At 64.6% G+C, this 27357-nt stretch overlaps 1 protein-coding gene across 10 annotated transcripts in view; it reads right to left on the bottom strand.

Moving 5' to 3' along the window:
* Positions 1 to 27357, bottom strand: part of MAD1L1 (mitotic arrest deficient 1 like 1) — a 238739-nt gene that overhangs the window by 18284 nt on the left and 193098 nt on the right. For 9 of the 10 annotated variants that reach the window (XM_069569617.1, XM_069569618.1, XM_069569619.1 and 6 more), the window contains 2 exons: positions 23457 to 23664; positions 4364 to 4554 (listed from right to left, as the gene is read on the bottom strand). In XM_069569617.1, the coding sequence (XP_069425718.1) occupies positions 4364 to 4554; positions 23457 to 23664 (399 nt within the window). Of the gene's footprint in view, positions 1 to 4363; positions 4555 to 23456; positions 23665 to 23788; positions 23870 to 27357 lie in introns of those variants that run through there. The other variant, XM_069569627.1, reaches the window with a different exon arrangement.

Raw genomic sequence — 27357 nt, 5'->3', positions numbered from 1 at the left:
CACGCGTGGGGCAGGGAACTGACAGCGAGGGTGCCCCGCCGCAGGGTCACCATCAGAGCGCCCAGCCTGCCCAGTGGCCCCCAAGACTCCAGCTCCCCGAGGGGCTCTGCCAGGCCTGTGCCACGGCCGTGCCCCCATGACAGACACCAGAGCCCAGCCCAGCCCCAGCTCCGAGGGAACCACGCTGGACGCCAGGCCATGCAGGGACCCCCGTGCTCCCTTCCGCCTCCTGGAGAAACTGCCTTAATACTCTTCACAGCAGCAGCGCCTTGGAGGAGGGGCAGACAGACTGCGGCGCCCAGGCGGGTGGGGCTGGGAGCCGAGGGGGGCTGTTCCTGGGAGAGCAGAGGCTGCTCACGCGGCCCCCGGAGGAGCACCTTCCATGGAATTTGATGTGAACTAATGAGGTTTGCACAGCTAATCAGGACTGGCGGCGTGGGGGACTCGGCATCCGCCCAGGACGGCCCCCAGACGAGCGCTCCCGCTCAGTCCTGCGGCATCGGCTCAGGGGGAGGCCCGGGTCCCCGGGGAGAGCAGGCGGTCCTGCACCGGAAGTGTTGGCTGCATGAGCTGGATGAGGGCACTGGGTGACCCGCTAGGCCTTGGGACCGCATCCAGCCCAGCAGTGGACGGCACCAGCCCTGGGGTCCTCTGGTGGGCCCTTCCCAGGCCGATGGCGCCTGAACTGATGCCCCGTGACCAGGCTAGGACGCCTGTGCCGGGCCGGGAGGAGGGTATGAGGGTCCTGAGCCAAGCGCTGGGTGAGGCTGGGGCCAGCGAGGGCTTGGGCCTGCAGGGAAGGGTAGGCGGGGCGGGGGTCGGCACACGAGCTCAGGGCAAAGCCCCCTGGGGATGGCCTTCAAGGACAAGGGCCTGCTGGCTCTGTGGGGTGGGATTAGGGGCGTTCTTGGGTGGGCCCCCAAAGCTGCCGAGGGGCTCTTGTTTGAGGCAGTCACTAGCTGTCCACTGGCCTCGGGGTGCCCAGAGTCACCCCCACCTGCACCTCACGTGCCTGCTCCTTGGCCCCATCGCACGAGCTGTATTCAACCACAAACTGTCGCCAGGTCCGAAGATCTAGAGGACAGAGTGGCCAGGGCAGGGCCTCCCGCGGCTCCGAGTCCTCACTGCCTCAGGCCTCTGCTCTCACTGACCCCAGGCTGTACCCCAGCGCCCTGCCACGCAGAGAGAGGTGTGGGGAGGGCCTCCGCGTCCCAGCGTGACCCCGAGGCCCGGCGCAGGCAGGCGTGCTCGGGTGAGAGCCCCAGACCACGGCCTGGCCCAGGTCAGCATGTGCCGAGGGGGCCCCTCTGAGCCCCGCCCCCGCCCCCAGCCAAACGCTCTCACTGGCAACCCCGACTGCCTTCCCAGCAGAGCCTGCTGGCTCCAGCTCGGAGCCGCCCACGGCCTGGCTGCGGTGCGGTCCATGCCTCCCTGGCCCCACCCTGGCTCGGGAGGCTCTCTCCAGGGAGGCAGAGGCGGTGGGCAGAGGACTCCTGGGGTTGGGGGCGCTTCCTGGCCCTCCTGCCTCCACGGAGGCTGCCCTCTTCACGCTCCCGCCCCCACGAATGCAGCAGGCTGCTGGCCTGTGTCCAGCGGATAGAATGCCTGTGCCAGGGCACAGTGGGCCTGGGAGCCAGGGTGGTGAGGGGCCTGCTGCCCCCACGAGGTTGGGGTGGGGTGGGGGGGCCGCAAACGCACTCTGCTCATCCCAGCCGCTTTCCCAGGACGCAGCGGGCAGCTGGGGTCGCATGCCCACCCCCGGGGCCGCCTGCACACCAGCCCCTCCGGGACGTGCACGGGGCCACGGGGGCCTCAGCCTGAGTCTCTGACCCCTGACAACGAGAGCCCTGGGGTGGACCCTGCTGGACAGGCTGTGAGTGGGCAGGGCATCCGGTCGGTGGGGACCAGGCCCCTCCACCTGTAGGCAAGCACCCGGGGCCCCGAGGGGCAGCTGAGAGCCTGGACAGGAGTGGCCACCCTCTGGCTGCCCTGCTGGTCTCTGTCGGGAAAGCTCTGGACGCCAGAGGACCAGCTGACACCTGGCCAGGGGCTGGCGGCTTGGGACCCCCAACGCCGGCACCGCACAGCCTGGGTACTGCAGGGACCCGCCCCACTGCACTGCCCTCCGTGGATTCCTCAGGGGCAGGGCCGTGGGTCCCCGGGAGGCGCGCTGACTGGGCACGAGGGGACAAAGGCGGGTGGAGCCCCCCCGCACATGCACGTGCCCCGCCAGCGCACGCCCGGAGCCACGAGACGGTATCCCGCCCATGGGCACCGGGGACAGTCACACCTCCGAGGCTCTGGCCCGCGGTCCAGCACCGTCCCCGCCCCCCACCCCGACAGCAATGCCTCGGGAGTCACCTCCATCCCGCAGACGCTGACCCACCGCCAGCTCAGGGCCACAGCCGACACCGAGGGGCCGTGGGGCTATGGGGAGGAGCAGATGCCCCCAGGACGACGCCCAGGATGATCCCCACGGAGCCAGTGAGTGGGCCCCACGCACAGGCTCCGCCGCCCGACTCTGCTCCCTGCTTCCGACCCTCGGGGACCTACTGCCCACTCTGGGCCAGAGGCCAGGCTGAGAACGAGACCAGCTCCCTGGGTGGACTCGCCTCAGGGCCGGGCTGGGAGGGCAGGGGGTGAGGGCGGCCCCGGCTTCCTGCAGAGGCCGCGCCTGAGCTGGGCCGCCGCGCCTGAGCTGGGCCGGCGCGCCGAGCGGGGGCAAGGCACAGCAGGTGCAGAGCAGGGGAGCCGGCCAGCAGACCGCAGCCCCTGGGCCACCCAGCTGCACGCCGGCCCACACCGCCCGCAGGCTAAGGCTGCGTGTACATGCTCACGCGGCCAGAGAAGTTTAAGCCTGTTTACAGCAGCTTTATCAGTAATTGCTAAAGCCTGGGAACAACCACGTCCTTCAGTAAGTTATGAACAAACCAACTGTGGGTTGTCCAGGTGGGGAAGACGGCTCAGAGCAAAGAGGAGCCAGCCGTCGAGTCAGGGGAAGAGCTGGGGCTCGGCCAGGTCACTAATTGAGGGAGCCGGCCCGTGAGTCCACTGCTTCTGGGGAAGGCAGAGCCGCAGAGCCGGCGATGACCGGGGTGCCGGGCAGGGGTGCGCACAGGGCTGCCCAGGGCGCGGCGGCTCGCATCTGTCGAAACCCACAGAGCCCGATGACACACGGGTGAACCACGGACTCCACGGTTACAACAGGTGAGTCCTGCCTCATTACTCCTGACAGAGCCACCCCTTGTGCAGGGCCCAGGGGCCCAGCTCCGCCCCCCACGGCCCCTCCACACGGCGGGTGCACGCGCACATGGCGCGGGCGAGCGAGAAGCAGCCACCTCCCCCCCGCCCCTGATCGCTGGGCCCCTGTCCCCTGGGGTCTCAGACAGCAGGGCCGCTGTGACCCTGGGTGACGCAGGGCGTCCGGAACTCCCACCCTCCTCACAGCTCAACAGGGACCCTGGCTGCCAGCTCGCGGGACAGACCTTCCAGACACGCCTGGGGCTCCGCGCCCACTCCTGGGGGCGGGCCGGGGCCAGGCCCTGCGGGGAGACGGCAGGGAAGAGCTCTGGCAGGCGGCTCCCCCTCCTCCGGGGCTGCCCAGGACCGCCCTCCCCTGTGCACACCTGCGCCCCCACACGCGACAGCACGGCTGTTTCTAACTCTGCCTCCAGCACCCCTGCTGCCTGAGAAACCGCCTCTGGGAAAACAAAGTCAACCGCGGAGGCTGCCGTCATCTGCGGTCATTCCTCAGCTGGACCCGCGGCCCCGGGAGCCTGTGTCCGTCCCAGGTGGCAGGGCCGGCCTCCGCTCCCGCCATCTCCCCCGAGACCCTTCTGTGGAGCTCAGCTGGCCGGGAATCCTTCTGACCCCTGGGGCCAGGCAAGACGGGCCCTGAGTCCCAGTCCAGTGAGACGGGCGCTCCACCTGGAGAGCAGGGCCCCGCTGGCCACCTGCTCTCTGGGTCCCTCCCTCAGCCCACACTCTGCACGTGCTCTGAGCCGGCAGGCGGGGGCCGTGCTGGACACGGGGCTCCTGCCCGACTCAGCGCCCTGGGGTCCAGCAAGAGGGCAGAGGTGCGCTGAGCTGCTTAGACTTCCCACCGTCGGGTGAGGCGGAGCCAAAGCCACCTGTCAGGCCCTGAAAGCCCTCCCGGGGCCAGCTCAGGTTCGGGGCTTTCTTCCTGGTCCCACCCACTGCCGTCCAGCTGCACCTGCGGTGAAGGCCCCTCCCTGACTTTCACCCTGTTCCTCAGCCCCCAGAGGGCACTGTAATGCGGAGCCCTGCACCCCTGCCCCCGGGGGGTGGACGCCGAGGGAGAGGGCAGGGAGGGGCCCGGGACTCGGGGGGCGCTGCGTCCCACCTTGAAGATGAGGCAGTCGGTCTTCTGCTCAGCGTACATGGACGTCAGCCGGTACTGGTTCTCCGTGGTGATGTCCACCTGGTAGCCCGTCAGCGTGTAGCACGCTTTCCGGAACTCCTGGATCTTGGTCTGGAAGACCTCCTTCAGCCGCTGGTTCTTTAGCTCTGCGCTCTCCACCTGCTTCTTCAGCTCTGCGGGGAGGGAGAAGCAGTCAGCTCCCCGGGGTCTCAGGAGGACACTCAGGGGCAGCAAGGCATCGACTGAGGGGTGAGCGGGGCGCACGCCATGCCCGGGGCCAAGCGGCCACACGCGGCTCCCAACGAGGACGACAAGCCGGGCAGCAGGCGGGCTCAGCCCTCCTCTGGGCCCAGACGGGGACGCCCATCCCACACTCCAGCCCCGGGTCTGTCCCGTCAGCCCGGGGAGTAGCAAACACTTCCCAGGCCGCTGCTGAGAAGCAGGGGGGTGGGGGCTGCAGGAGTGGAGGTCATCCAGAGATTTGGGATCATGCTGCCCGTGGTTCCCCGGCTGGCCTCCCGGAGACCAGACGTTGGGGGAAGGCAGGCTCCCTGGGTGTGGGGTCGGGCAGGGCACCCCGGGCCCTGTCCTAACTGGACAGCTCAGGGCAGGGCCCTTGGGCCCACCTGCCGCCCCCACAGGTACAGGGCTGCACGGGCAGAAAGCAGCTGTGCGAAGCTGCCAGGAGCGTGCACAGCGGTTACCCGAGTCCCCCCTTGAGGTGCCGTCCGGTGAGTTAAACCTTGGCTCAGCCCCATCATTAGCGAGCTGGCTAAACATGGTGCACGCGAGTCGCCCGTGAGGCCCGACGCTGCCAGGGGTGCGGGACCCCAGGCCTCCAGGCTCAGCCTAGTGTGCAGCCTGCCCTCCCCGAGGACCGCCCCCGCCCCAGGCTGACCCTCAGGACCCAGGGCGTCTGGTGCAGGTGTGGGTGCCCCAGGGGGCTGCTTTCAGATGAACGGATGTCATCAGGGTCTCTTCCAGAGGAGGCAACGGGGCAGGCGGGCAGGGAGCCTGCATTCTAGGGAGAGAGATCCCCTTCCTCTCCCCAACGCTGGTTCCAGGGGTCGTTGGGGATGCAGCCGTGTTGAGGATTAGGGTGGACTGAGGGGGGCAGAGGGCCAGGCAGCCACTGGACAGGCCCCAACGCGCTCAGCAGCCACTGCAGCCAAGAGGTGCGTGCAGGGCCCCCCACTTCACAAGCTGGACTCGGGTGGCCGAACATTGACTGCAGATCCACGTCAGAGGCGGGGCCCTCTGACCCCGGACCTCAGGACCCGCATAGACTCCGCAACACGCCAGGGTTCTAGCACACCTCCCGGGTCTCATCTCCACGGCCTGCAGCGCTGTGGCAGCCCGGCAGCTGCCGCCCCCAGCCCCAAACCAGGGATCCTGATGCCAGGCCCCTCCACGGCCCCTGTGCTCTTGGATGGCCTCCTGCCCTGAAGGCCTGAGGGCCACCCTCACTCCAGAGCCAAGCCTGGGGGCAGGGCCCTTGACCGACCGAGTGAGTAACCAGACTCCGAAGTTAGAAAGGCAGCCGGCCACCCTGACCCCAGATTCTCCCCTCGTCCCGCAGCCGAGCCACCGAGGACGGGCCATTAACGGGGGGAAAGCCTGCTCTGGAGGAAGCGCTCACAGCGGAGCTTGTGCAGGCGTCTCACCCACGACACAGGCTGCACTGCCCTCGAGCTCTCGGAAGCCGGACGCACGCAGCCCGGCCGTGAGGGGTACCCACTGTGTGCAGACGCGGCCTGTTCCCCCGCTGACAGACCCCACAAGCAGGCGGGTGACCCGAGCCACCTGCTGCCCAGGGACCTGCCGTGGACCTGCAAGGCGAGGCCGGGACGTAGGCTTGGGGCAGCGTCCTACAGGCCGAGGGCACCTGGCCCCGGGCGGCCCGGTCCACAGGGGCAGGCCGGGAGCGGCAGAGCTCGCTGAGTGGGCGAGTGCAGGGAGGACCCGGGGGGCGGCCCCTTTGATTCAGGGCAGAGTCAGTGTCTTCACCTGCTCCCACGATCCGTGTAGCTCAATCGCTTACATAAATGTGAATGAATAATTCACAGAATGGCTCGGATTAAATAAATAAAAGATAGACCTTCCTCCGTGGAAACAGCATCGCTCTGGCCCAGCCTCTCCCAGAGCGAGCAGAGGCCTGCCCTGGCGGGACCGGGGACCCGAGCTTGCGGCAGTCACAGCTGTCCCACCAGGGCCCAGGCCGGCCTCAGGCCTGACCTGCTGGCGATGGCCACTCTTGGCCGACAGCAGCCAGCAGCCAGCAGCTGCCACGCTCGCGCCCCAGCCCTCACTCCCCCAGCCCTCACTTGCAGGCTGAGCTCCTGCCTGCCCCCCAACCGGCCCTCACCCCAACGAGCTCCCCCAGACCACTCTGCTGTGCAAGGGATGAAAGCCTCACGCCCAGGCCCTGCCCAGGGCCCCTGGCCTCCCCGCCAGCCTGGGCAGCAGGTGTGGCTGAGAGGGCCCTGAGCTGCGGTGCAGGACCTGCCCGGCCGTCCCGCCCCTCCTTCCCTGCAGCCTTCAGGCAGTCTCCCCTGAGCTGGGCCTTCCTCCCGACACCACCAGCGGGCCTGAGCTGTGCCCACGGGTGGCCTGCGCTCAGTCTGGGGAGCTGGGGTTTGAGGGTCCTGGTGAGGGCGTCACCCCGCTCCTGCCCCAGGGGACCCAACTCCCCGGGAGGAGACAGAGCCCAGCTTCAGGCCCACAGGCCCGTTTCAGATGCTCCCTTCCTGAGACGCCCCCAAGATGCTCCCAGGACACACACCAGTGGCGGAGACGGTCTCCCCGCAGGCCCGCTGACCAGCACAGCCAGAGAGGGCCTCACCAGCTCTCTGCGCCTCATGGGGGGCGGGGCTGAGGGCGTCTCTCTCTGGTCCTGGGGGCAGTAAGGAGGTCTCTCTGTGCCTGATGGGGGCGTGAGAGCGTCTCTCTCTGGTCCTGGGGAGAGTGAGGGGGTCTCTCTCTGGTCGTGGGGGAGTGAGGAGGTCTCTCTCTGGTCCTGGGGTAGTGAGGGGGTCTCTCTGGTCCTGGGGGGAGTGAGGGGGTCTCTCTCTGTGCCTGGTGGGGAGAGTGAGGGGGCCTGGCAGCAGAGCTCCCTGCTGAGCCCCCCAACCCCAGCAGACGGGCAGCGGCCCTTCCGGTAAGGGGTGGGGGCTACACCGGTGTCTGGGAGAGGAGCCCCAGAGGGGGGCCCCGGCCAGCCTCCTACCCCCACCCACCCAGAGAAAGCGTCCACAGACGCACACCCGGGGTCACTGGATGGGCAGGAGCTTCTAATGTAAGATAAGAATAAGGCACCCTAGACGGGTAAGAGACCGGCAACGAGACGGGCCTCACGGCGCCCCATAGCGGGGCCCAGGCTCCCGCAGACGGCGGGGAGGGGCTCAGATCGCAGAGGACGCCTCTCAGAGACACGCAAGGCAGATGGGAAAGAGCAAAGACAGGACGCAACCAGCGATCCTGGGGCCCAGCACTGAGCTGGCAGGGACTCTACACGGAGATTTCAGAGGGCGGGCAGGAGAGGACGTCAGGGAGACCACACAGAGGCCTCCAGAAGCAGAGGCCCCGCCTCCCGGCCAGACGGGCATGGAACACACCACATCCTGCAGGGAGCAGGAGCCGGATCCACACGAGCTCCAAGCCCCAGGGCCACAGGCAGGACTGACCACCGACCGAACAGGGGCCACAGAGCTGTGTGGACACCGGCTCCCACCTGGGGCCTGAGGGCAGACAACGGCCTCCAAGAAGCCCCACCCCGCTGTCCGCAGCCCCTGGACTCGCAGCGGGCTGGGAACAGCAGGGGAAAGGAGCGTGGACGGCGGGGCAGGAGCGGACAGCAGGGGTCGCCGGCTGGGAGGCCAGCCCGCCGTGATGGGCTGCGGTCTAAGCGCCAGGCAGTGTGCAGGGCCCTGGACTGCGGGAGTGTGAGGCCCGTGGAGGGCAGAGAGGCAAGAGGAGCCCCGGAGGGGGTGAGACTCGTGTGTCCCCACAGGACGCCACGCGCTCCAACCGTGAGGAACGCGGCCAGTCACGGGAGGGCCCGCGCCCTTCCCAGGATGCCGCCCAGCCCATCATGGCAGCACGAGGCGACCACAGGCGCTCCAAAGGGCTTCTGTCCCTGAGACGATGGTGATGAAAGCCCCGGGCAGCTGGGGGCCCGGACGGGAGGGGGCGCTGATGGCACCAAGGGTGGCTGATGCTGAGACCAGACCCCAGCGGCCTCCCCACCCTGACTCCGTGAACAGACCCCCGGGCGGGTGGCTGCCACAGCGGGGGGCCCCGAGCTGGCCGTGGACAGGCCCCTGTGGGCTGCGGTGCAAGCTGGGTTCTTGCAGCGATGCTGTTTAGGGCTTGGAAGTAGCTTCTGAAACTGTCCTTTGGGGACTCAGGACAGAATCATTTTTCTTTCTGAAAAGTGAATAAAAAACACTTAGGTAATGCTGAGATCTTCAGGGTTTATAAAAGCAATAAAAGGTTGAATTCTTCATTGTTAGAAAGAGCATCTCTCTGTGCAAGAGGGCCCACTCCCAGGACACCTGAGAGACAGCAAGAGGAAGGCCTTCGGGACTGCCTTGCAGTGGTGGGGGGCAGGATGTGGGCTGGGGGGGGCACCGTCTGCTTTCCAAGAGCAGGGACCACCAGCTCCCACGCTCACACACAGCCTGTCGCCCCAGGCACAGCAGGGGCAGCTACAGCGGGGGTGACGGCTGCCCAGGTCTGCACCTCTCACCAGGAGCAGCCTCTGTGGTCATGGCGCATCCACAGGAGGTGGGGAGCACGGCCAGCTCTGCGATGGGGAGGCCAAGGCTGCGGACAGGGGTGGACCGGCTCTCCCGACTGCCCTGGCTGGCGGCTCAGACAGAGGGTGGTCCACCCGGGGAGCAGGGCTCCCCGCGGGCTCTGGATGCTCGGCCTCGGGCCCCTGCAGGCCGTGAGCACCTCTGGCTCTGCTCAGGCCCCGCGCAGGGCCACTGCCAGGGCTGAATTATTCATGTCTGGGAATGCCTAAACTAGTTCAGTTTTACATTTTTAAATATTTAATAATTAGGCATTAAATATTGATGCCATTTTATTAGCTACCATGGGAGCCGGCGCTGCAGGGCTGGGACTGGGTGAGTGCCCCAGCCCCGTGGGCCACCTGGAGTGGGGAGCTGGTGGGGCGTCTGTGGGCGCCGAGCTCCACGAATGGGGTTCCTCCACAGCGGGGCAAGGCCTGCCCCCCGACAGGGCAGAGCCTCCTGCTGGGGAGGAGGGGAGGGGAGATGGCAGAGAAGCCCGCATGGTCCCCAGGTGCTGAGGGGCTCGCGGCCAGCCTGGCAGCTCCGCGGTCCCGCGCTTCCCTCCCGACACAGCGCCCAGGCCGGACACCTGGAAAGGTGTCCGGGCACACTGGGCACGCCATCCCCACTGCTGGCTTCAGCGACAGGAGGCTGGGACCTGGACTTGCTGGCCAGAGCCTCCTGCCGCCAGAGGGCCCCAAACAGTCTCTCTGCCATGAGTCTGGGCCCCCCGTGGGGCCGGAAATTGCACGTTTCACGCGAGAAACGAGACTCGGCCCTGGAATTACATGCAGATGAACAGCCCGCGTGCCCACCGCCAGGCTGCCTGGCAGACGCCCGCCCTGGTGAGCGCGGTGCCAGCTTTCAAACGGGCCTCGCTGTGTGGTTAACTGCTCACTCGGCAAGCAGCTTGTCACCTTGCACAGAAATGATCTGAAAAGACACCAGCAATTACAGCCCACCAGATTAAGGGGTGGGATAGTCCCAGGGTGACAGGCGGGCGCGGGCACGATACCACACTCCCGGGGAGCCAGCCTCCCTCACCGCCGAGACGAGGCAGCAGGGGCCCATGGGGTGGCCTGTCCCCCGGCCCGAGCCGTGCCAAGCGCCGACCCACCAGCTCCTTCGGGAACAGCCTGCCCCCTGGACCCACACAGCCCTGGGCGGGGTAGACGTGGGGTCAGGCCCAGAGGCCAGTGTGCTGCTCAGCACCACCCAGACAGAGAGCAGGGGAGCCAGGGGGGACCCCAGACAGCCCCGGCAGAGCCAGCCCTGCAGTGAGGACCACCCTGCGTCCGTGCTGCCTTGGCACAAGGCTGGTCCCCTGCCGCGGCCCCAGCACAGCCTCTGGGGGCCCCGTGCTTGGTGGGGTTCCCCTCATGGAACTCGCCGATCTCTGACGACTTATTTACCTACTTGGCTGTCGAGCAACCACATCTCCCACCTGAAGCCCCCAGGGGGGGACCTGGGTGCACGGCTCGGGACTGCCGCTCGTCCAGCCAGCCGAGGCTCCCTCCGCACGCACCAGCTGCTCTCAAGTTTTGGAAGCACCCCATGAAGCATCACCACGCGCACCCCCACCTCACGGACAGGGAAACGGGCTCCGGCAGTCACAAGCAAAGCGCCTGGAGATACGCCCACGTGCTGACAGGTGCTCGCACACACACACACGTGCACGCTCTTCTGCACACATTCACACACATGCCAGGGCCCGAGACCACCTGGAGGGCAAGCACCTTCGACCCCCGAGATGGAGCGTGAGAACATGCTGGCTGACACGCATTTCCAGTGGCTTCCCTGCAGGCTGCCCGCCAGAGGAGAGGACCCTGGGGAGCAGAGGATGACGGGGCCCTGGGCTGCTGGCTCGGGTGGGGAGGAGCCCAGGGCGGTGGCTATGAGCTGCTGGCCAGCAGGCACTGTCCCGAGTAGGGGGGCGCTTCCAGGAGGCTCTGGCTCTGTCCACCCCGCGCTGCATGTATTAATTAACTCCCGGTGGTGGGCTCGCAGAACATGAACTCCCCGGAAGGCGAGCTCCCTCTCGGAGACAAAAGGCTTCTAGGGCTCATCTCTTATTGACTGAGCTATTTGCCAGTCAATCTGTCTGCTTTGGGCAAGACGAGAGTTTAAATCGTCTCTCTTTCTCCTTTGGAGGCAAGGCAGTTTATTAAAGCTGCCAACAGCTGCAGCGAGGCCTCACCGCCAAACTGCAGGGACCCCCTCAGACGGCACGGGAGCAGAAAGAAAGCCTCGGATCTAGCTGGCCACAGGCTCGGGAAGCAGCGGATGGAGCAGGGACAGCCAGCGTGGTCTGCGGGGCCAGGACACAGGCTTCTCAGTGGAGCCAGGCCTGGGAGAGCACCGGGAAGATGGGCTCCAGCCTAGGGGTGACCACACGGAAGCTCCGCCTGTGAGGAGGAGCGAACCCGATGCACACGCCCGCCGGCAGAGGGGAAGGAGGCGGCCCGGCGGTCCTGCAGCCCCTCTTGGCCTGGACAGCCCCGGTCATTGATCACAAGTGCCCAACGCAGCAGGCGGTGCCAGCTCAGGAACAGCCTCTGCCCGGGATGGAAGCGGAAGCTCAGAGGGGCCAAGGGAGTCACCCGAGGACACACAGCAGTCGGCGGCTGTCAGGACCAGAATCTAGGCTGCATGAACTCTGCTCCTGGCCCAGGGAGTGGGGCTTGGGCCGACCACCAACGACGTGAGAGCACGTGGCTCCCCCGCAAGAGCCCAGACATGACGCACGTGGCTCCGCCCGCCCCGCCCCACTCAGAGTCCAGACGTGACGCACGTGGCCCCCCTCCCCCGGCCCCACTCAGAGTCCAGACGTGACGCACGTGTCTTCCCCTCCCCCACAGGGTCCAGACATGATGCACGTGGCTTCCCCTCCCCTTGCAGAGTCCAGACGTGACGCCCAGCTGAGAGCCGAAGAATTGATGCTTTCGAACTGTGGTGTTGGAGAAGACTCTTGAGAGCCCCTTGGACTGCAAGGAGATCCAACCAGTCCATTCTAAAGGAGATCAGCCCTGGGATTTCTTTGGAAGGAATGATACTAAAGCTGAAACTCCAGTACTTTAGCCACCTCATGCGAAGAGTTTCGAGAAGACTTTGACACTGGGAGGGATTGGGGGCAGGAGGAGAAGGGGACGACAGAGGATGAGATGGCTGGATGGCATCACCGACTCGATGGACGTTGAGTCTGAGTGAACTCCGGGAGTTGGTGATGGACAGGGAGGCCTAGCGTGCTGCGATTCATGGGGTCGCAGAGAGTCGGACACGACTGACTGAAATGAACGTCCCGGAGCCAGATTGTCGGGACTGCTGCACACCCGCTGTTTACTGGAAACACCTGCTCAGGCAGAACAGGGGACGACTGGGCGTTCTTTCCAAAGACCATCAGAAGAGCGCAAGGTTCACAGCAAAATGACTGGAGGTGACAAAGACCGCCTGCAAACCGAGCCACGCCGCCCCCCAGCATCATCGCCCTCCAGAGTGGGCACGCGTCATGAGCCTGCCCTGAGCCACGAGCCCTACAGGCACCGCTGCCGCGCCGCTCGCCTGGGGGCCGTCCGCCTGTGGGCGTGTAACGGCGAACAGGCAGCCTCCCAGCGGTGCAGAGGACAGCGTCCTTGCCCTGAACACTGCCTGGGCTCCACCTCGCCCCCCCAATGGCTCTCATCCTCCCGTCTCCACCGCTCCGCCCTCCCTAGACCATCGTGCCACCAGTCACGAGGTCTGTGGTCTTTCCTGACCGGCTCCTTGCACTCAGTCATGGGCGTGGAAGTTTCCTCCGTGTCTTTCTCATGACTTGGCGGCTCTTTTGTTCTTGGCGCTGAATGATGCTCCATGTCTGGATGGAGAGCGCTTTACGCCCTGGTCGCCTCCTGAAGGCCTTCTCGCCAGCCTCCAGGCTTTCGTGTGGACATACACATGTCCTGCTCCTCCAGGCGAACGCTGAGGGGTGTGGCGGCTGGGTCATCCGGTCACTTCGTAAGAAAACACCAAACTGGCTTCCAGCCTGGCTGTGCCATCCCGCGTCCCCACCAGCCACGAACGGAGTTCCCGCTGCTCGCCAGCATTCGGTGACGGCAGCGAGGGGCCTGGGTCGTCCTCACGGGTTTGGGGACTCTCGCTGTAGCCTGGAGAAGTCAGTTCTGACCCCGCTAATCCCACGATGCCCAGGAGACAGCTCGTGGAGGAGTCCCATAAAGAGCCAGGGGCCGGGGAGAGGGGGGCGCCGGGACCCCACAGACGCTGCAGACACACGCCCTGCGGGGCTGCTCCTGCCCAGACAGCCTGACTGCCCAGGAACGTCCCCGCCGCCCATGTTCTGAGCAGGCTGCCTCGCCTGGCCGCTCGCGCTGTTTCCAACGTGGAGAACAGGGCTAGGTGGGGGCGCTGGGCTGCTGACGATGCCGGGGTCTTGCCCCTGGATGGCATCAGGTCTGCCCGTGGCCGGGGACAGGGTGGGGCCACCAGGGACTTGCTCACGGGCAGCAGGAGGCAGAGGGGCCGCAGCTGCGGCGGCGGGGGCTCGCTCGCCCCTCCCTCGGCCTGTCTGCCTGCAAACCCGGAGATTAAATTACACGACTCCCTTACAACTCCAATTAAGCACCTAATTGATGGTGTTGCCCTTTATTACCTGACACCAAGAGCAAACAAACAGTGCAGAGAGCGCAGCTTGGGACGCGCAGTGATGAAAGCACCACCAGCTTCCGCACAGAGCCTGCCTGGGAGCGGCCGACAAGGGCGGCTCCCCGCACCCCGCAGCGGGCCGGCGAGGGCGGCTCCCCGCACCCCCCCAGCGGGCCACGAGGGCGGCTCCCCGCACCCCTCAGCGGCCGACGAGGGCGGCTCCCCGCACCCCCCAGCGGGCCACGAGGACGGCTCCCCGCACCCCGCAGCGGGCCGGCGAGGGCGGCTCTCTGCACCCCGCAGCGGGCCACGAGGGCGGCTCTCTGCACCTCCCAGCAGGCTGACCTGGCGCCACCCCCGCCGGGTGCACCTGGGCTCAGGGGCTCTGCTGACATCCAGGCTCCTGGGGGGCTCTTTTTCGGCTCTGGAGAAGCCATGCTGGAGGCGGTAACCACCGCCTAGCAGCTCTGGGCAGCAGTGCCCACCCTCGGGCCCACGGGGCCCTGCCTGACCCCGGCAGCAAGCATGGAGACCTCCCCATGCCTCCAGATCCCTGGCTCGTGGGCCCGTGTCCCTGAGAAGGCGCGCACCCTGCCAGGAGGTGGAGGGGTGTGACCCCAACCCCTCGCCCTCGCCCTTGCCCTCCACTCCCACCCTTGGCTTCCGGCTCTTGTCTGGGGCTTGGGTCCTGCCTCCAAAGTAGATGCCTCACTGGAGCCATAGGTCGCCTGCTGTGAGTGTGTTGGGGGAGCTGCTGGGCAAACGGTTCTCAAGCTGTTTCTGTTTTCCCAGCAGAGGTGACCCCAGGAGAACCGCAAGAATGGGAGAAGCAGCAGGCAGGCCTGGGGCCGGGGGCTGGGGGCGCAGGGAGACGCACGGGCCCCCGACGGAGGAAGGCGGCCTGGACCCACGTTTCCTGACACAGCCCGGCAGCAGACAGTGGCCAGGAGTGGGGCGGGGGTAGAGACACATGTCCCGGGACCCGAGCCTGCAGAGAGGCTCCAAGGACCCAGGGGTGCCCCGGCCTGGCCCCTCAGTCCCACAGGCCTGGCACTCCCCAACCCGTCCAGAGACACGGGACGCAACGAAGCTGAAAACTCACCCACCAACCTAGTTTATATCTTTAAAGCAGTGTCACTGGCTTCCCTGGTGGTGCAGAGGTTAAAGCGTCTGCCTGCAGTGTGGGAGACCTGGGTTCGATCCCTGGGTTGGGAAGATCCCCTGGAGAAGGAAATGGCAACCCACTCCAGTATTCTTGCCTGGAGAATCCCATGGACGGAGAAGCCTGGTGGGCTACAGTCCACGGGGTCTCAAAGAGTCGGACACGACTGAGCGACTTCACTTCACTTCAAAGCAGTGTCAGTAAAAACCAAAACCTCAACGGCTTTTTCTTGACCTTGACAAAACATTTCTGAAATTCATTTAGAATGATAAACAAGCTAAAGAAATCTAAATGAAAGGAAAGAAAAGGGAAAAGCCGTGCTCTACACCAGATATGCAAACATACTTTCTGTTATAATTACTAAAGATGTGGAACAGAAAAATGAAATAAACGCCCAGAAGCCATGGAATAAAGACAAAGAAAAATAAAGACACATTATAAACCTACAGGGCAAGGAACAATTGATTATCTGATGGACGGCACCCGGGCAGCTGTCTGTGACCAGGAAAAAGATCGACTGAGGCCTTCACCTTATGCCACATCCCAAAATACGTTCCAAGCAGATCAGATCTTTCAATATAAAATACAACCCAAAAAGTCACAGAAGAAAATAGAGTTTATCAAATCAATAAGGAACTTTCTAAGCTTAAATGGAATAAACCAATGAAACTCCAGAATAAGTTAACACTTTCTACACAAAATAATCATAAAGAAAAACAAGAAGTCACACTTCTGTATAAACTGAGCAGAAGAAGAGATGAAGGAGCTCCGGTTGTGATAAGACCATTTGGAAAAGAAGTAAAAACTGTTTCCTTATTAGCAATCAAGTGAGATGCCGTTTCTATTAAAAAGTCCTCAGCGCGCAGCAGTTGACCCTCTGGGTGCACACCTGCAGGGTCTAGCCAGGCGCAGGCGTCTGTGCGCCCCGCGCTGCGTCCCGCGCTGCCCCTCCAGGCACGCCCACCACAGGGCCTGGCGCCCTGGGGACCTTGAAGCCTCTCCCACACGCGGCCCCTGAGCCTTTACGGAGCCCGGAACGCTGGCCGTCGGCCGTCTCCATGCTGAGCGGCAGGGCAGCGGCTGCACCGGGGGGGGGTCTGTCTGCTCACTGGCTCAAGGTCGTCTGCGTGGTTATTAACAGCTCTGGGGACCATGAGTTATCCTCACTGGATTCGGGCCACAGGTTCACAAGGTCCAGGTCTGGGAAAGAGGAAGGAAACTCACGGCCCTTCACGAAGGCGCCGACCTCCAAGGAGGGAATGGCCGGCCGCCAGCCAGGAGACGCACTCGCGCGGGCAGAGGGGATGAGCAGCGGCCTGGGGCCAGCCCGGGCCACAGGGACAGCTTCCGGACGGGGAGTCTCCCGCACCTGAACGCAGCCTGCCTCTTCCTTTATGAGAAGCCCCCTGACTCCTCGCTCAATGCACAGCCGTTTTCAGCACACAGACCTTTGACGTGCTTTGTTAGAATTATCCTCAGGAGTTTCATCTCGGGAGAGTGAGCAGGCATGGTATAATGTCCTAGAGTCTAGCTTCCCTAACTGCCCACAGATGCCATATTCGCATTATACCCACGTATCGTGTAAGCGAACTCAGCAAGGTTGCAGGATATAATGGGATTCCCGGATGGCACTAATATTAGGTCAAGAACCCACCTGCCAACGGAGGAGACCAAAGAGACGTGGGTTTGGGTTCGACCCCCGGGTCGGGAAGATCCCCTGGAGGAGGGCATGGCAACCCTCTCCAGCGTTCTCCCTGGAGAAGCCCATGGACAGAGGAGCCTGGCAGGCTAAGGTCCAAAGGGTCACAAAGAGTAGGACACGACTGAGCAACTGAGCACGCACACAGGTATAAGAGCAACACACAAAAACCAACAATGAACTCACTGCGTTCTTCTAAAAAAAACCTTCTTGGGCTTGTCTGTGTAGACAAACACGTCATCTGCAGAGAGGAAATGTCGTGCATGCCTTTCAGACAACAGGACAACAGGAGACGCTCACACCAAGACGAGCAGAGACGCCAGAACTACTGCGGAAACAGCAAGCTGAACTCAGCAACGCACAGAAAGAAAAATATACCACAGACAAGGGCGGTTTACACCTGGAATGCAGGGCTGGTTCAACACGTTAGTAAAAAACTTTCACAGTAACCCACCACACTGACAGTCTATGGGAGAAAAACCAGATGAGCCTATAAGTGATGCAGAAAAGCATTTGAAAAAACTCAACACCTAACGTGACAAACGCTCTCGGCAGACTCAGACTAGACGGGAACGAGCAAGGGCATCCGCAAAGAGCCCAGAGCTGACCACGCGCCCCCTGGACCAGGAGCAGGGCCAGTGCCCATGCCAACCTCCGCGGCTTGGCACCATCATCAAGTCCCGGCTGCGCGGCAACAGGGAGAGAACGTGCGAGGCGAGGCATCAGGCCCACAGGAACAGACGCAACAGGCCCTGCTCACAGCCGGCGCGCCGGCAGGCAACGGAAGCCAAACCCTCCCAGCGCTGCCTGACCTTAGTGAGGCCACGGGCTGCGAGCCCAACGCAAAATCAGCCGTGTCTCCGCGTCACTGTTGATCCAAGTCACACCCCGCTCCTTCTGGCCCCGTGGACTGCAGTCCACCAGGCTCCTCTGTCCGTGGGGTTTTCCGGGCAAGAATGCTGCAGAGGCTTGCCATTTCCTTCTCCACAAGCACAGAACAACGGAAACGACAAAGGAAAACACGCACTGAGGGTAACTAAAAATTAACAAAAATGAAACATGCACGAGTCTGTTTCTAACAAAACAGGCAACTGGCGTGTGCGCTGAAAACCACAAGATGCTGATGAACGAGCTCGAAGAAGGCCTGAGTCAGTGGAGAGACACCGGTTCTGGACTGGGAAGGCTCATCCCGGTAACGACATGGATTCTCCTCAAACTGACTACAGAGTCAGTGGATTCCCCGTCACCAGGATTCCTGCAGATACAGACACGCTGATCCTAAAGCTCAACAGAAAGGCAACAGAAACAGGGCTGCCAGACGCTGTTGAAAAAACAGCATAAAGTGGGAGGGATTACGCCGCCGACCTTAAGACTTGCCATCCAGCTACCAAGACTCTGGGGACACTCAGGCCAGCAAACGGGAGAAGACAGGACCACGGCATCCGTCAGCTGACATGGCCAACGTACAGAGGCGACTGACGGAGGCATGACACCATCTCAACACGTGATGCTGGAGTATCTGGACATTTACAGGAGAAAGTCCCCCAGACAAACAAAACAAAGAACCTCAACCTGAATCTCACATTACAGGAAAACCTAACAAAATGGGTCACAGATTTCAATGCAGAATTAAAAGACTTGAGAGAGAAAACATGAGGAAAAAGCGTCTTGACTTGGGTTTGCCAAAGTCCCTAGATCTGATCCTGGAAGAGAACCGATCACCAGAGCTCATCCGAGTTATCGGTGTCTGCTCTGAGAAAGACTCTGCTAGGAAACGCAACCCCCAAACTCGAGCTAAAGACGAAAAATGGACAAAAGCTTGAGCCCCCACCCACCCGAGGGGATACAGGAGGGGCTAACGTGAAACAAATGCTGCTCAACAGCTTCACACGTCAGGGGAACGCCAGTTACACCACGGTGGGCCTCCACTGCGCACACCTGGGAATGACTGAAGGGCCCAGTGCTGGTGGGACGTGGGGCCACGGAGCCCCCGTGGGGCCAGCAGGGGTGTGGAACCACAGCCAGCCTCGAGGTTCACGGCGCATGGACCACGTGACCCAGTGATCCAACTCCGGCGTTCACCCGAAAAAACGCAAGACCGCTCACAGGAACCCGCACAGTCACTTCCTGCCTTCACCTTCCAGGTCTGGTCATGGTCCGGGTGTGTCTGACCTACCCTCTGTGGGCTCAGGTTCCATGTCAGCTCCGTCCGAAGCCACCACAGTGCCTTTCAGATCCACCTTCGTGCTGCTTGGGCATGTGAAGACCCCAGCAGGCCTCCCTCCCGCCTGCTGCAAGGCCGGGAGGTGAAGGATGCCTCTGCCGGGGTGGGGGGGGCGAACGGGGAAGGGCTGCGCGGGAGGGACACGGCTCTTGTCTCCCCTTCCCGCTTCCTGCAGCCTTCCTGGCTGTTCAGAGGTGGCCCCTCCAGCTGAGAACCAGCAGGAGTGCAGGCAAGGCTCTTCTTGCTACAGGCTGGGGGCTCTCCCTGCTCCCCGAAGGCTCTAGGTGCTCAGAGGCCAGCTCCTGTTGAGCACGGCTCTCTGACCCAGGTTACACCCACCTCTACGCCTCAGGCACCCAGACCAGTGGCCACAGGTAGCCCTGAGTCCATCGGTGCGTGCTGGGGCCAAGCCATGTGGAGCCTCAGCGCCCTCACAGGTGACCCGAGGCTGCCTGGGCCCTGTGCTCAGCACTGTGACATCCCGGCCGGTGCTAATCCAGGCGGGTGGCTCTGGCCAGGGGCCCCTCGGGCCTCCCCCACCCCCAGGCAGCCCCGTCCTCCCACTGCGGGGCGGGCGCTGGCTGAAGTGGGAAAGGGGGTCAACCTTGGTCTGCAGAGAGAAACACAGCAGACGGCACGGCTGCTGCAGGCCGGCCTGTGGCCGCCTCCCTGTGGTGGCCTCTTCCCTGGGCAGAGCGAGCGGGGCTCCAAGGAGGGGCCCAGGCACAGCCCTCTCCAGGGACCCCGTGGGATTAGCGGCACAGTCAGGCAGGGACAAATCTGATCACCTCCTGTGCATTGCTCTGACAAGATTAGGTATTTTAATATTAATGCATTACCTAATTAAGCACCAATTAGTAATCTCTCTGGCCCAGGCTGGGTGGGTGGGGAGCCTCGGGAGGAGCTGAGCCAGCTCCGGCAGGGGAGGGGAGAAGGGGTTCAGGCTCCCGCCGACCAAGGGCCGTGGTCCTGGCAGGGGCTGTCCGAAGGCCGAGGTCCAGGAACAGCTGGCTACAGGCTCCCGAACCTGTCATGGTGTGGTCACCCGCGGCTGGGCAGCTGCCCCGCATCGTCCCTCCTGGCCCCCAGGGCGGCTCCTGGTACGAGGGAGCCGGGGCACCTCCACTGCGGGGCCGCCCCCATCCTGGCTGCCAGGCGTCACCATGGAGACCACGCCCACCTACACGACCCTCAGGGCAACTGCAGGCCGAGCGCCAAGTGCCGCGTACACAGCAGATGAGCCCATCCGGGCTGTGGGGCTGTCCCGCAGGCCACGGGGAAGGCAGGGAGGGCCCTTCTGTCCACGACGAGACTCTGGAGGTTAGGGGGTCCAGGTACTGAGATTTCTACGGCTGGAGGGAGGTCACAGGTCAGAGCCCGGCTGCCTGGCCCTGTTGCTGGAGTCCAGGGCGCTGAGGCGGACGTGGACGGCCCAGGAGGGAGTTTGCTGAGCTGTGACTCTGCTGACCACGTGAAGCCTGGCCAGGCTCCGACAGTACGCTCCGTGCACAGGCCAGCCACCCATTCAGCTGCTCAGTGCCCCCACCATCTGTCCTCTGGGAGCGTAGAAGCCACCACCGAGGCGCCAGCGTTCTCACGGCTCCCAGGGACCTGGAGCAGCGCCCGCGGGCCCAGCGCCAGAGCTGCCGCTGAGAAGGGACGTCTGGTGATCCCTGGCCCGTGACCCACTTTTCCAGTGTGTGGGGGGCTTTCTGCCACCACGGGCCCTGCCCAGTACCGCCCCCGGAAAGGCACTCCCTCCGTGCTGCGGATGGTCCTCAGCGCGTGTGCGGCCTGTCCTCCTGGCCCCCGCGGAGCAGCCAGGCCTGAGACGTGGGCCCCGCGGGCTGCCAGGTGCATGACTTGCCTCACCGTTTCCTCCTGTTTCCCATCTCACTGTCTTGTTCCTCCGCTTTCAGATTTTCTCAGTTTCATCTTAAAAACCCCTCTTTAGACCATCATGTAACTCTCTGACGTTCCTGGCGCCCGGAAGCCCGTCGTTCCCGTTCTGGAACACTCGGAAGGCTCCTGTCCGCGTGCTGCCTGTTCAAAGTCCCTCCTAGTCTCCGAGGACACGCCTCCGGGGGGTCTCCACCCCTCTGACGGCCTGTGTCCTCCAGGCGCACCTTCCCGCTTGCCTGTTCTGCACCCCCACACACGCCAGCCAGCCCTGGTCACAGACAGCACTGGGCTCTGCCGGCCGGCCAGCTCAGTTCAAGGGCCGCTGAGCAGCAACCAAGCGCCTGAAGGGGCTCCAGGTTCAGCGCCTTCACATCTCCTCAGGTCCATCAGGCTTCTGGGGGTAAAAGGGGCGCGGGGGGGAGGCCCCTGGGATTCTGAGCCAGCAGGTCTGAGATGGGGCCCAGGGACCTGCATCTCCACACGTGCCTGGGGAAGTGCTCTGATCCGACTTTGCTGGGAGAGAGGCTGCAGCCCGTAGATAGAGCCGAGTGAAGGCCTGAGGTCGGTGGGGCTCTCGGTTACACCTCGGGCAAGCGTCCTTGCTGCTCCTGAGCTTGGCAGTCATGCCCCCTCCCCCAGCGCCACTTGATGCCAATTCCCGGCCTTTGGGGAGGGTCGTGGCATCACTCAGCCTGGTTCCGGCCACGACGACAGCTGCCTGGAGTTCTTCTTCCTAAGTCACACACCATTAAACCACCTGCGCACCGGCTGTCCCAACTGCAGAGGTCTGTGGTGGTCCCGCTCTCCGTGGGGCCTCGGGGAGCACGGCAGAGCAGGGGCCCAGGTCCAACCGGCCGTCTGCCCGGACGCCCACAGTGCCCTTGGGCGCGTGCTGGGTGCCCCGGGAGGCTCTGAGCAGCTGCGTCCCCACAGCTGAGCACACCAGAGAGACAGACTTGAGGAGTAAACGGTCTGTCGCGTCAGACGGTGTGAGTCCTTGTGCAGAATGAAGAGCAACCTTGAGCGCCCGAGTCTGCATTCCCAGCTCCTGAACTCGGCAAGGACACGGGTGACTCGCGAAGCGGGGCTGAAGGAGCCGGGGAGAACAGGAGCGCGGGCCGAGACCACGCTCGGCTGCTGGCAGCTGAGGACCCTGCGGGAGGCCCTGCCTGGCTTTCAGGGCCGGGAAGCTCACCCTGGGCCGCAGGGACCCCCTCACAGCGGTCTTGGCGGCTGAGCTGCGGTTTGGCCCCAGAATCACCTGGGCAGCACACCAGGGCAGCCAATGCCAGCCTCCTGAAGACAAGACAGGAGAGGCAGGTGGGGGCAGGAGGGTGTGCACCTCCCACAACACCCACGGTCCCTGTCCGCCAGCCCCGCTCCAGGTCGCGGGAAAGCGGATGAAGGACAGGTGCGGCCTGGGGAGCCAGGGGTTCAGGGGGGCCAGCAGACCCGCACTTCGGGGTCCCCACTGAACCCGGCGGCACACGGACCCCCGCCTCACGGGGGACCCTGGGCCGACAGACGTGGGACAAGGACCACCTGGGACACCCTGGGGACAGGGAGCACGCGGAGCGCAGCCCCACAGGACGGCCAGGCTTGCTCCAGTCACGGCTGCGGCTGACTGAGGCCTACAGGCCCGCAGGCCGGTGCTGGGCCTGACTCCCACCTCCACGGGCTCACGGGACAGTGATCAGAAAGGCTGGTTGCACGCCGAGGTAGAGTGGGAGCTTGCAGGCTGGAGGGGCTGCGTCCACGACCCTGGGGACAGGGCGACAGCAGAGCCAGGCTCCAGACGTGACGATGCCTGTGCTCCCTCTCCAAGCCTGAGACGGCAGACACGGGCGGAGGAAGTAGAAAGGGCTTCCCGGGGGAAAGGCTGCTTGGAAACGCAGGCGGCAAACGTCAAGAAAACGGCAGCCGTGTCTTCCCTACGCGGATGCCCCGCAGACATCGCGGGGGTAGGGGGTGAACAGAGCCAGCAGCAGACACGGGAGCGGGGGCTGCACTCTGGGGGAGCCAGGGAGTGGCCCCTCACCAGCCGCTTGAGGCCCAGGGCAGGCAGCCACACCTGGCAGCATCTAACAAAGGAGAGAGGCTGCAGGCGCCGCCCAGCCCCCAGGCTCCCCCTGAGGCCGGACTGGGTGACCCCTGGGAAAACGGAGCCCCCTGATGGTGCCCTCCCTGCGAGGCGGTGATGGACCTGCTGTCTGTCCGAGGGCCAGCCTCGGGGACCTCGGCACGCAGCAGGCAGGCTCACGCTCACTGTGCTGCCTGGAGACAGAGATAAGCTGTGAGGTCAGAGACCGAGGCCCCGAGTCAGAGCTGCAGAGGGGGTGAGACCCTCGTGGTGGAAGAGGCAGCTCCAGCCCCCACCCCCACCCCGCCTGTCACAGGGCCTGCGGAGGGCTCGCTGCGTCCGGAAATGCACTTAGACTGTGAGAGATGGCCCCTGCTTCCCGGAGCACTGGTGTCTGTGTGATTAATGGACACACATGAGCTGACAAATGGTATTAACTTGTTCCCGGGTCGGAGAGATGCCACCTCGGGTCCCTACTGCGCTCACTCTGCAGGCTGGGGCCCCCATCCCCTGGAGGCCCGTGGCCCGGCTCCTGCGTGGGCTGGACGGAGGGACGTATGGAAGGACCGGGGCCTACCTGCCACCTCCCGGGATGAGGGCAGCTCCGAGGTGGCCTCCAGGTGGGCAGGGACGGGGCCGCCAGCCTCCAGGGCGCGGACGAGCTCCCGCAGCCGCGCGCACTCCTGCTGCAGCTGCTGCTGGTCCTCGCGGAGCCGCTGCCGCGCCGCGCCGGCTGGGTTCAGGCTCAGGTGCAGCACCTTGGTCTTGCTCTGGTCGTAGTCGCCCTGGGGGAGGACCACAGACAGGCGGTCAGAGCCCCCACCGGCGAGTGCGGCCCGGCCCGCGGGGTGCCCACCCCCCATCTCTGGGGCATCGGCAGGAGGCAGCACGCGAGCCCCCCGCTCTGACCCGCGTCTCCCCAAGCATCGGTGTCCAGCGCGTGTTTTCAGACGCTATCCGTGACCGCCTGGGTCCTCGCTAGCTGCGCAGCAACCCTCCTGTCCCAGGCCTTCACAGTGGGACCCAGCTTTTAAGATCTGAACACTTAAGAAAGCCGTGACACTAAAGTGGAGTCCCCGCACACCTCGCTCAGTGTCGGCTCCTGTTACCGACACACAACCCAGCCCTGAGCACAGGAGGGGATGGCTGCAGGCAGAGCTGGTCTGGGCCCTGGTCACCAGGAGCACACGGTCAGTGAATGTCCACGGTGGACGTGCATCCCTGCAGGCGTGCTGCTTGGCACACATGCCCAGGCCATGCACCGGATGAGGCCTGGGCCAGCCCAGCCTCAGCTTCCCTGCCACGAGCATCAGGGAGCCCCCACCCCCGTCAGGCCCACCCCTCACTCCTATGAAGCTCAGCCTCGTGAACCTCACCCCTCACCCCTGTCAGGCCCACCCCTCACCCCTATGAAGCTCACTCCCACCCCCGTCGGGCTCACCGCCACCCCCGTCAGGCTCACTGGCAGCAGGGCAGGTGGGGTGAGCGAGTCACCCCAACAGCTGAGCACAGGCAGGCAGCAGGCAGACCGCTGCTGAGTAAACCCACTCTCAGTCCCGTTCCCACCGTCTGGCCCAGGCGGCCCCAGGAAGGAAGCTCGGTGGAGTCTCTGGAAGCCAAAGCAGGAGCCGCACGTCTCCAGCTGTCGCTCCTGGGCCCCCCAGCGAGCGGGAGCCCCGCAGGGCCGGCGCTAAGGGAAGGCCTGGGCCTTGGTGAGGGGGCCCGAGGGTCCCTCCCCCAGGCGCGGGGAGAGAGACACGCTGTGTCCCTGGCTGAGGGGCCGCGGGCCTGCCGGCCGGGCCCCCCAGCCCCCCAGCGAGGGCCGCTGGGCCAGCTGAGCGGTCATCTTCCTCCACTCCAATGCCGAGACGCCCTCTTGGAAAACCGGACCTCCACCTCGGACCTCTGCCCACAGCGACCCCTCCAGGGGCAGCAGCAGGAACAGCACCTTTACCAGGAGGTGGGGCAGGCAGGCAACACGGCCATGCCGCAGAGCAGCCGCCCCAGTGTGGGAGCGAAGTTGCGTGGATGCCAGCCCTCCAAGTCACCAAAGGCTTGTGTGGCCACTGCCGGCCACGCCTCGCCAGCCACCTGCTAACTGTGCCCCTAAAAGGGAGGGGGGCGTGTGGGGACACTGCCAGCTCTCTTCTGCCCCAGGCTGGGGGAGAGCCAGCAGAGGGCGGCGGGAGGGGCTGGCGGCCAGCTTCCTGCGGGTTTCCGAAAACCTTGTAAGAACCTCAAAGGACAAAGAGACAAGGTGTAACTTCGGTGAGTCACAGGCTATCAGGCTGGAAGGGATCTCATTTCATCCGACGCTCACAGCCTGGGAGACACAGCCAGGGGGGCGGAGTCCGACCACCCTGTGCGCTCGGGCAGAGGCCCTGCGGCCAACGGGGGTGGGCTGGGCGCGTGGGGCCCTGCGTGTCCCATGGGTGTCGGGTCAGGGGGTGCAGGGAAAGGACAAGGACAGACAAGTTCTGCAAAGCGCCATGTTTGCACAGGCGTGCCAGGTGGTGCTGGCTGCACCGTCTGTCCCCGCGGGTCCCCTACAGGGCAGGCAGGAAGGGGGGCAGGAAGCACCTGGCAGACCGTGAAGCTCTGCACGGGCAGCTCAGAGCGGCCTCGGGCTCGGCTCCGACCCTGAACTGATGCGAGGTCCTGGGTGGCCCCCGGGAAGCACAGGTGAGCGCCGGGTGGGGGAGCGGCTGGCCTGACGGCCGGTCAGGGGAAGGCCAGCGGCTCCCGGTGGGACCTCTTGCCAAGGAGAGGTGCTGGACAAGTGGACAGCCACGCACAGGAGCATCGAACCGAATCCTCACCTCACACTGTGCACGACAGTGACCTCACAGCGGATAAAAACCTAAGCCTGAGAGCCAGCGTTAGCAGAAACACAGGCACCGGGTCTGGTCTTAGATTCTCCCACATGACACCAAAAGCGAGGAGCAAAAGGCGAACATAGACAAGCTGGGCTCCATCAGAGTGAGAGCCTGCACGAAGGGAGCAGAGAGACAGCACCCGGAGCAGGAGAGAGCGCGCGCAGATCGCTTATCCGGTAAGAGGCCCGTACGCAGGACGCTGAAGAGCTCGCGCAACTCGGCAACAACAGAAACAAAACAAAACAAGCTTATGTGAAAACGGGCAAAGCGTCGGAACCGATCCTCCTCCAAGAAGACACACGAACAGGCCACACGCACACGGAAAGATGCGCGACGCCAATGTTGTTAGTGGTCAGGGAAACGGGAATGGGAGCCAGAAGGAAGCATCACTGCATCCGCCTGGCAGCTGAAATGGCAAAGGCAGTCTCCGTGAGGACAGAGAAGCCGAGCCCTGCCGCCGCTGGGGCAGAAAACGGTGCTTCCTCCGTGGAAAGCAGTTCCTCAGACAGCTGGACAGAGAGTGACCACGGGGCCTGGGCTTCCCATGTGGCTCAGTGGGAAAGGACCCGCCTGCCAGCACAGGAGACGCGGCCCCTGGGTCGGGAACATCCCCTGGAGAAGGAAACGGCAACCCTCTCCAGCGTCCTTGCCTGGGCAATCCTGCGGACTGAGGAGCCTGGTGGGCTGCTGACCACGGGGCCGCAGAGTCAGACACGACTGAGCAAGTAAGCCGCCAGCACCAGCACCGTGTGACCCAGTGAGTCTACACCAGGGACACACCTGAGAGGAGTGAACACACGCTTCCACGGAGAAACTTGTACACAAACGTTCGCAGCAGCACCATCCACGTGCCCACCCACACCATGGAGTACGACACAGCCATGAAAAGGAGCGGGGCGCGGACAGCGGCCTCGACGTGAACGGTCCCTGGAAACACTGCTCGGGCACTTCCCCGGGGGTCCAGTGGTTAGGCTCTAGGCTCCCCACGCAGGGGGCGCCGGTTCAACCGCCGGTCGGGGAGCTAAGATCTCACATGCTCCGGGGCGGCGAAAGGGGAAAGAGAAAACACCGCGCTCCGTGGGTGAAGCCACCACGCACAGACGCCACACACGACGTGTCCAAGCAAGGACAGCTCCAGGCGCAGAGAGCAGAGCAGCGGCTGCTGGAGGCCGGAGGCGGCAGGGCGCGCAGGGCGACGGCGCAGGGTGTGCAGGGCTCCCTCCTGAGCCGACAGGAGTGGTCGGAGTCTGTGTGGTGATGGCCGCTCGCTACCTGTGAAAGTATGAAACCCACTGAACTGCCTGCTTCACACGGGTGAGCCCTGTGGTGTGTGAGTCGTACCTCAATAAAGCTGTTAAGAAAGAGATGAAAAAAGAGAGGGAACACAGCAGGACGCGGGCTGACGCTCCATCTGCCCTGAGGGCCCGCTCGGAGCCAGCCCCTCCTCCACACATGGGCCCGGCCTGTGCCCTGGGGAGCGGGGGGCTGGGCCCTGGGATGCACGTGCTGGGCCAGAGGCGTGGACGGGGCAGGGCCCAGGGAGTGGGGTTGGGGGTGCTGGGCCCCGGGATGCATGTGCTGGGCAGGTGGGCATGGACCCAG

This window comes from Ovis canadensis, chromosome 24, assembly GCF_042477335.2.
Source record: "Ovis canadensis isolate MfBH-ARS-UI-01 breed Bighorn chromosome 24, ARS-UI_OviCan_v2, whole genome shotgun sequence".
NCBI classification, from domain to species: Eukaryota; Metazoa; Chordata; class Mammalia; order Artiodactyla; family Bovidae; genus Ovis; species Ovis canadensis.
The sequence above is the reverse complement of the archived record's forward strand: the minus strand, read 5'-3'. Positions and strand labels throughout refer to the sequence as shown.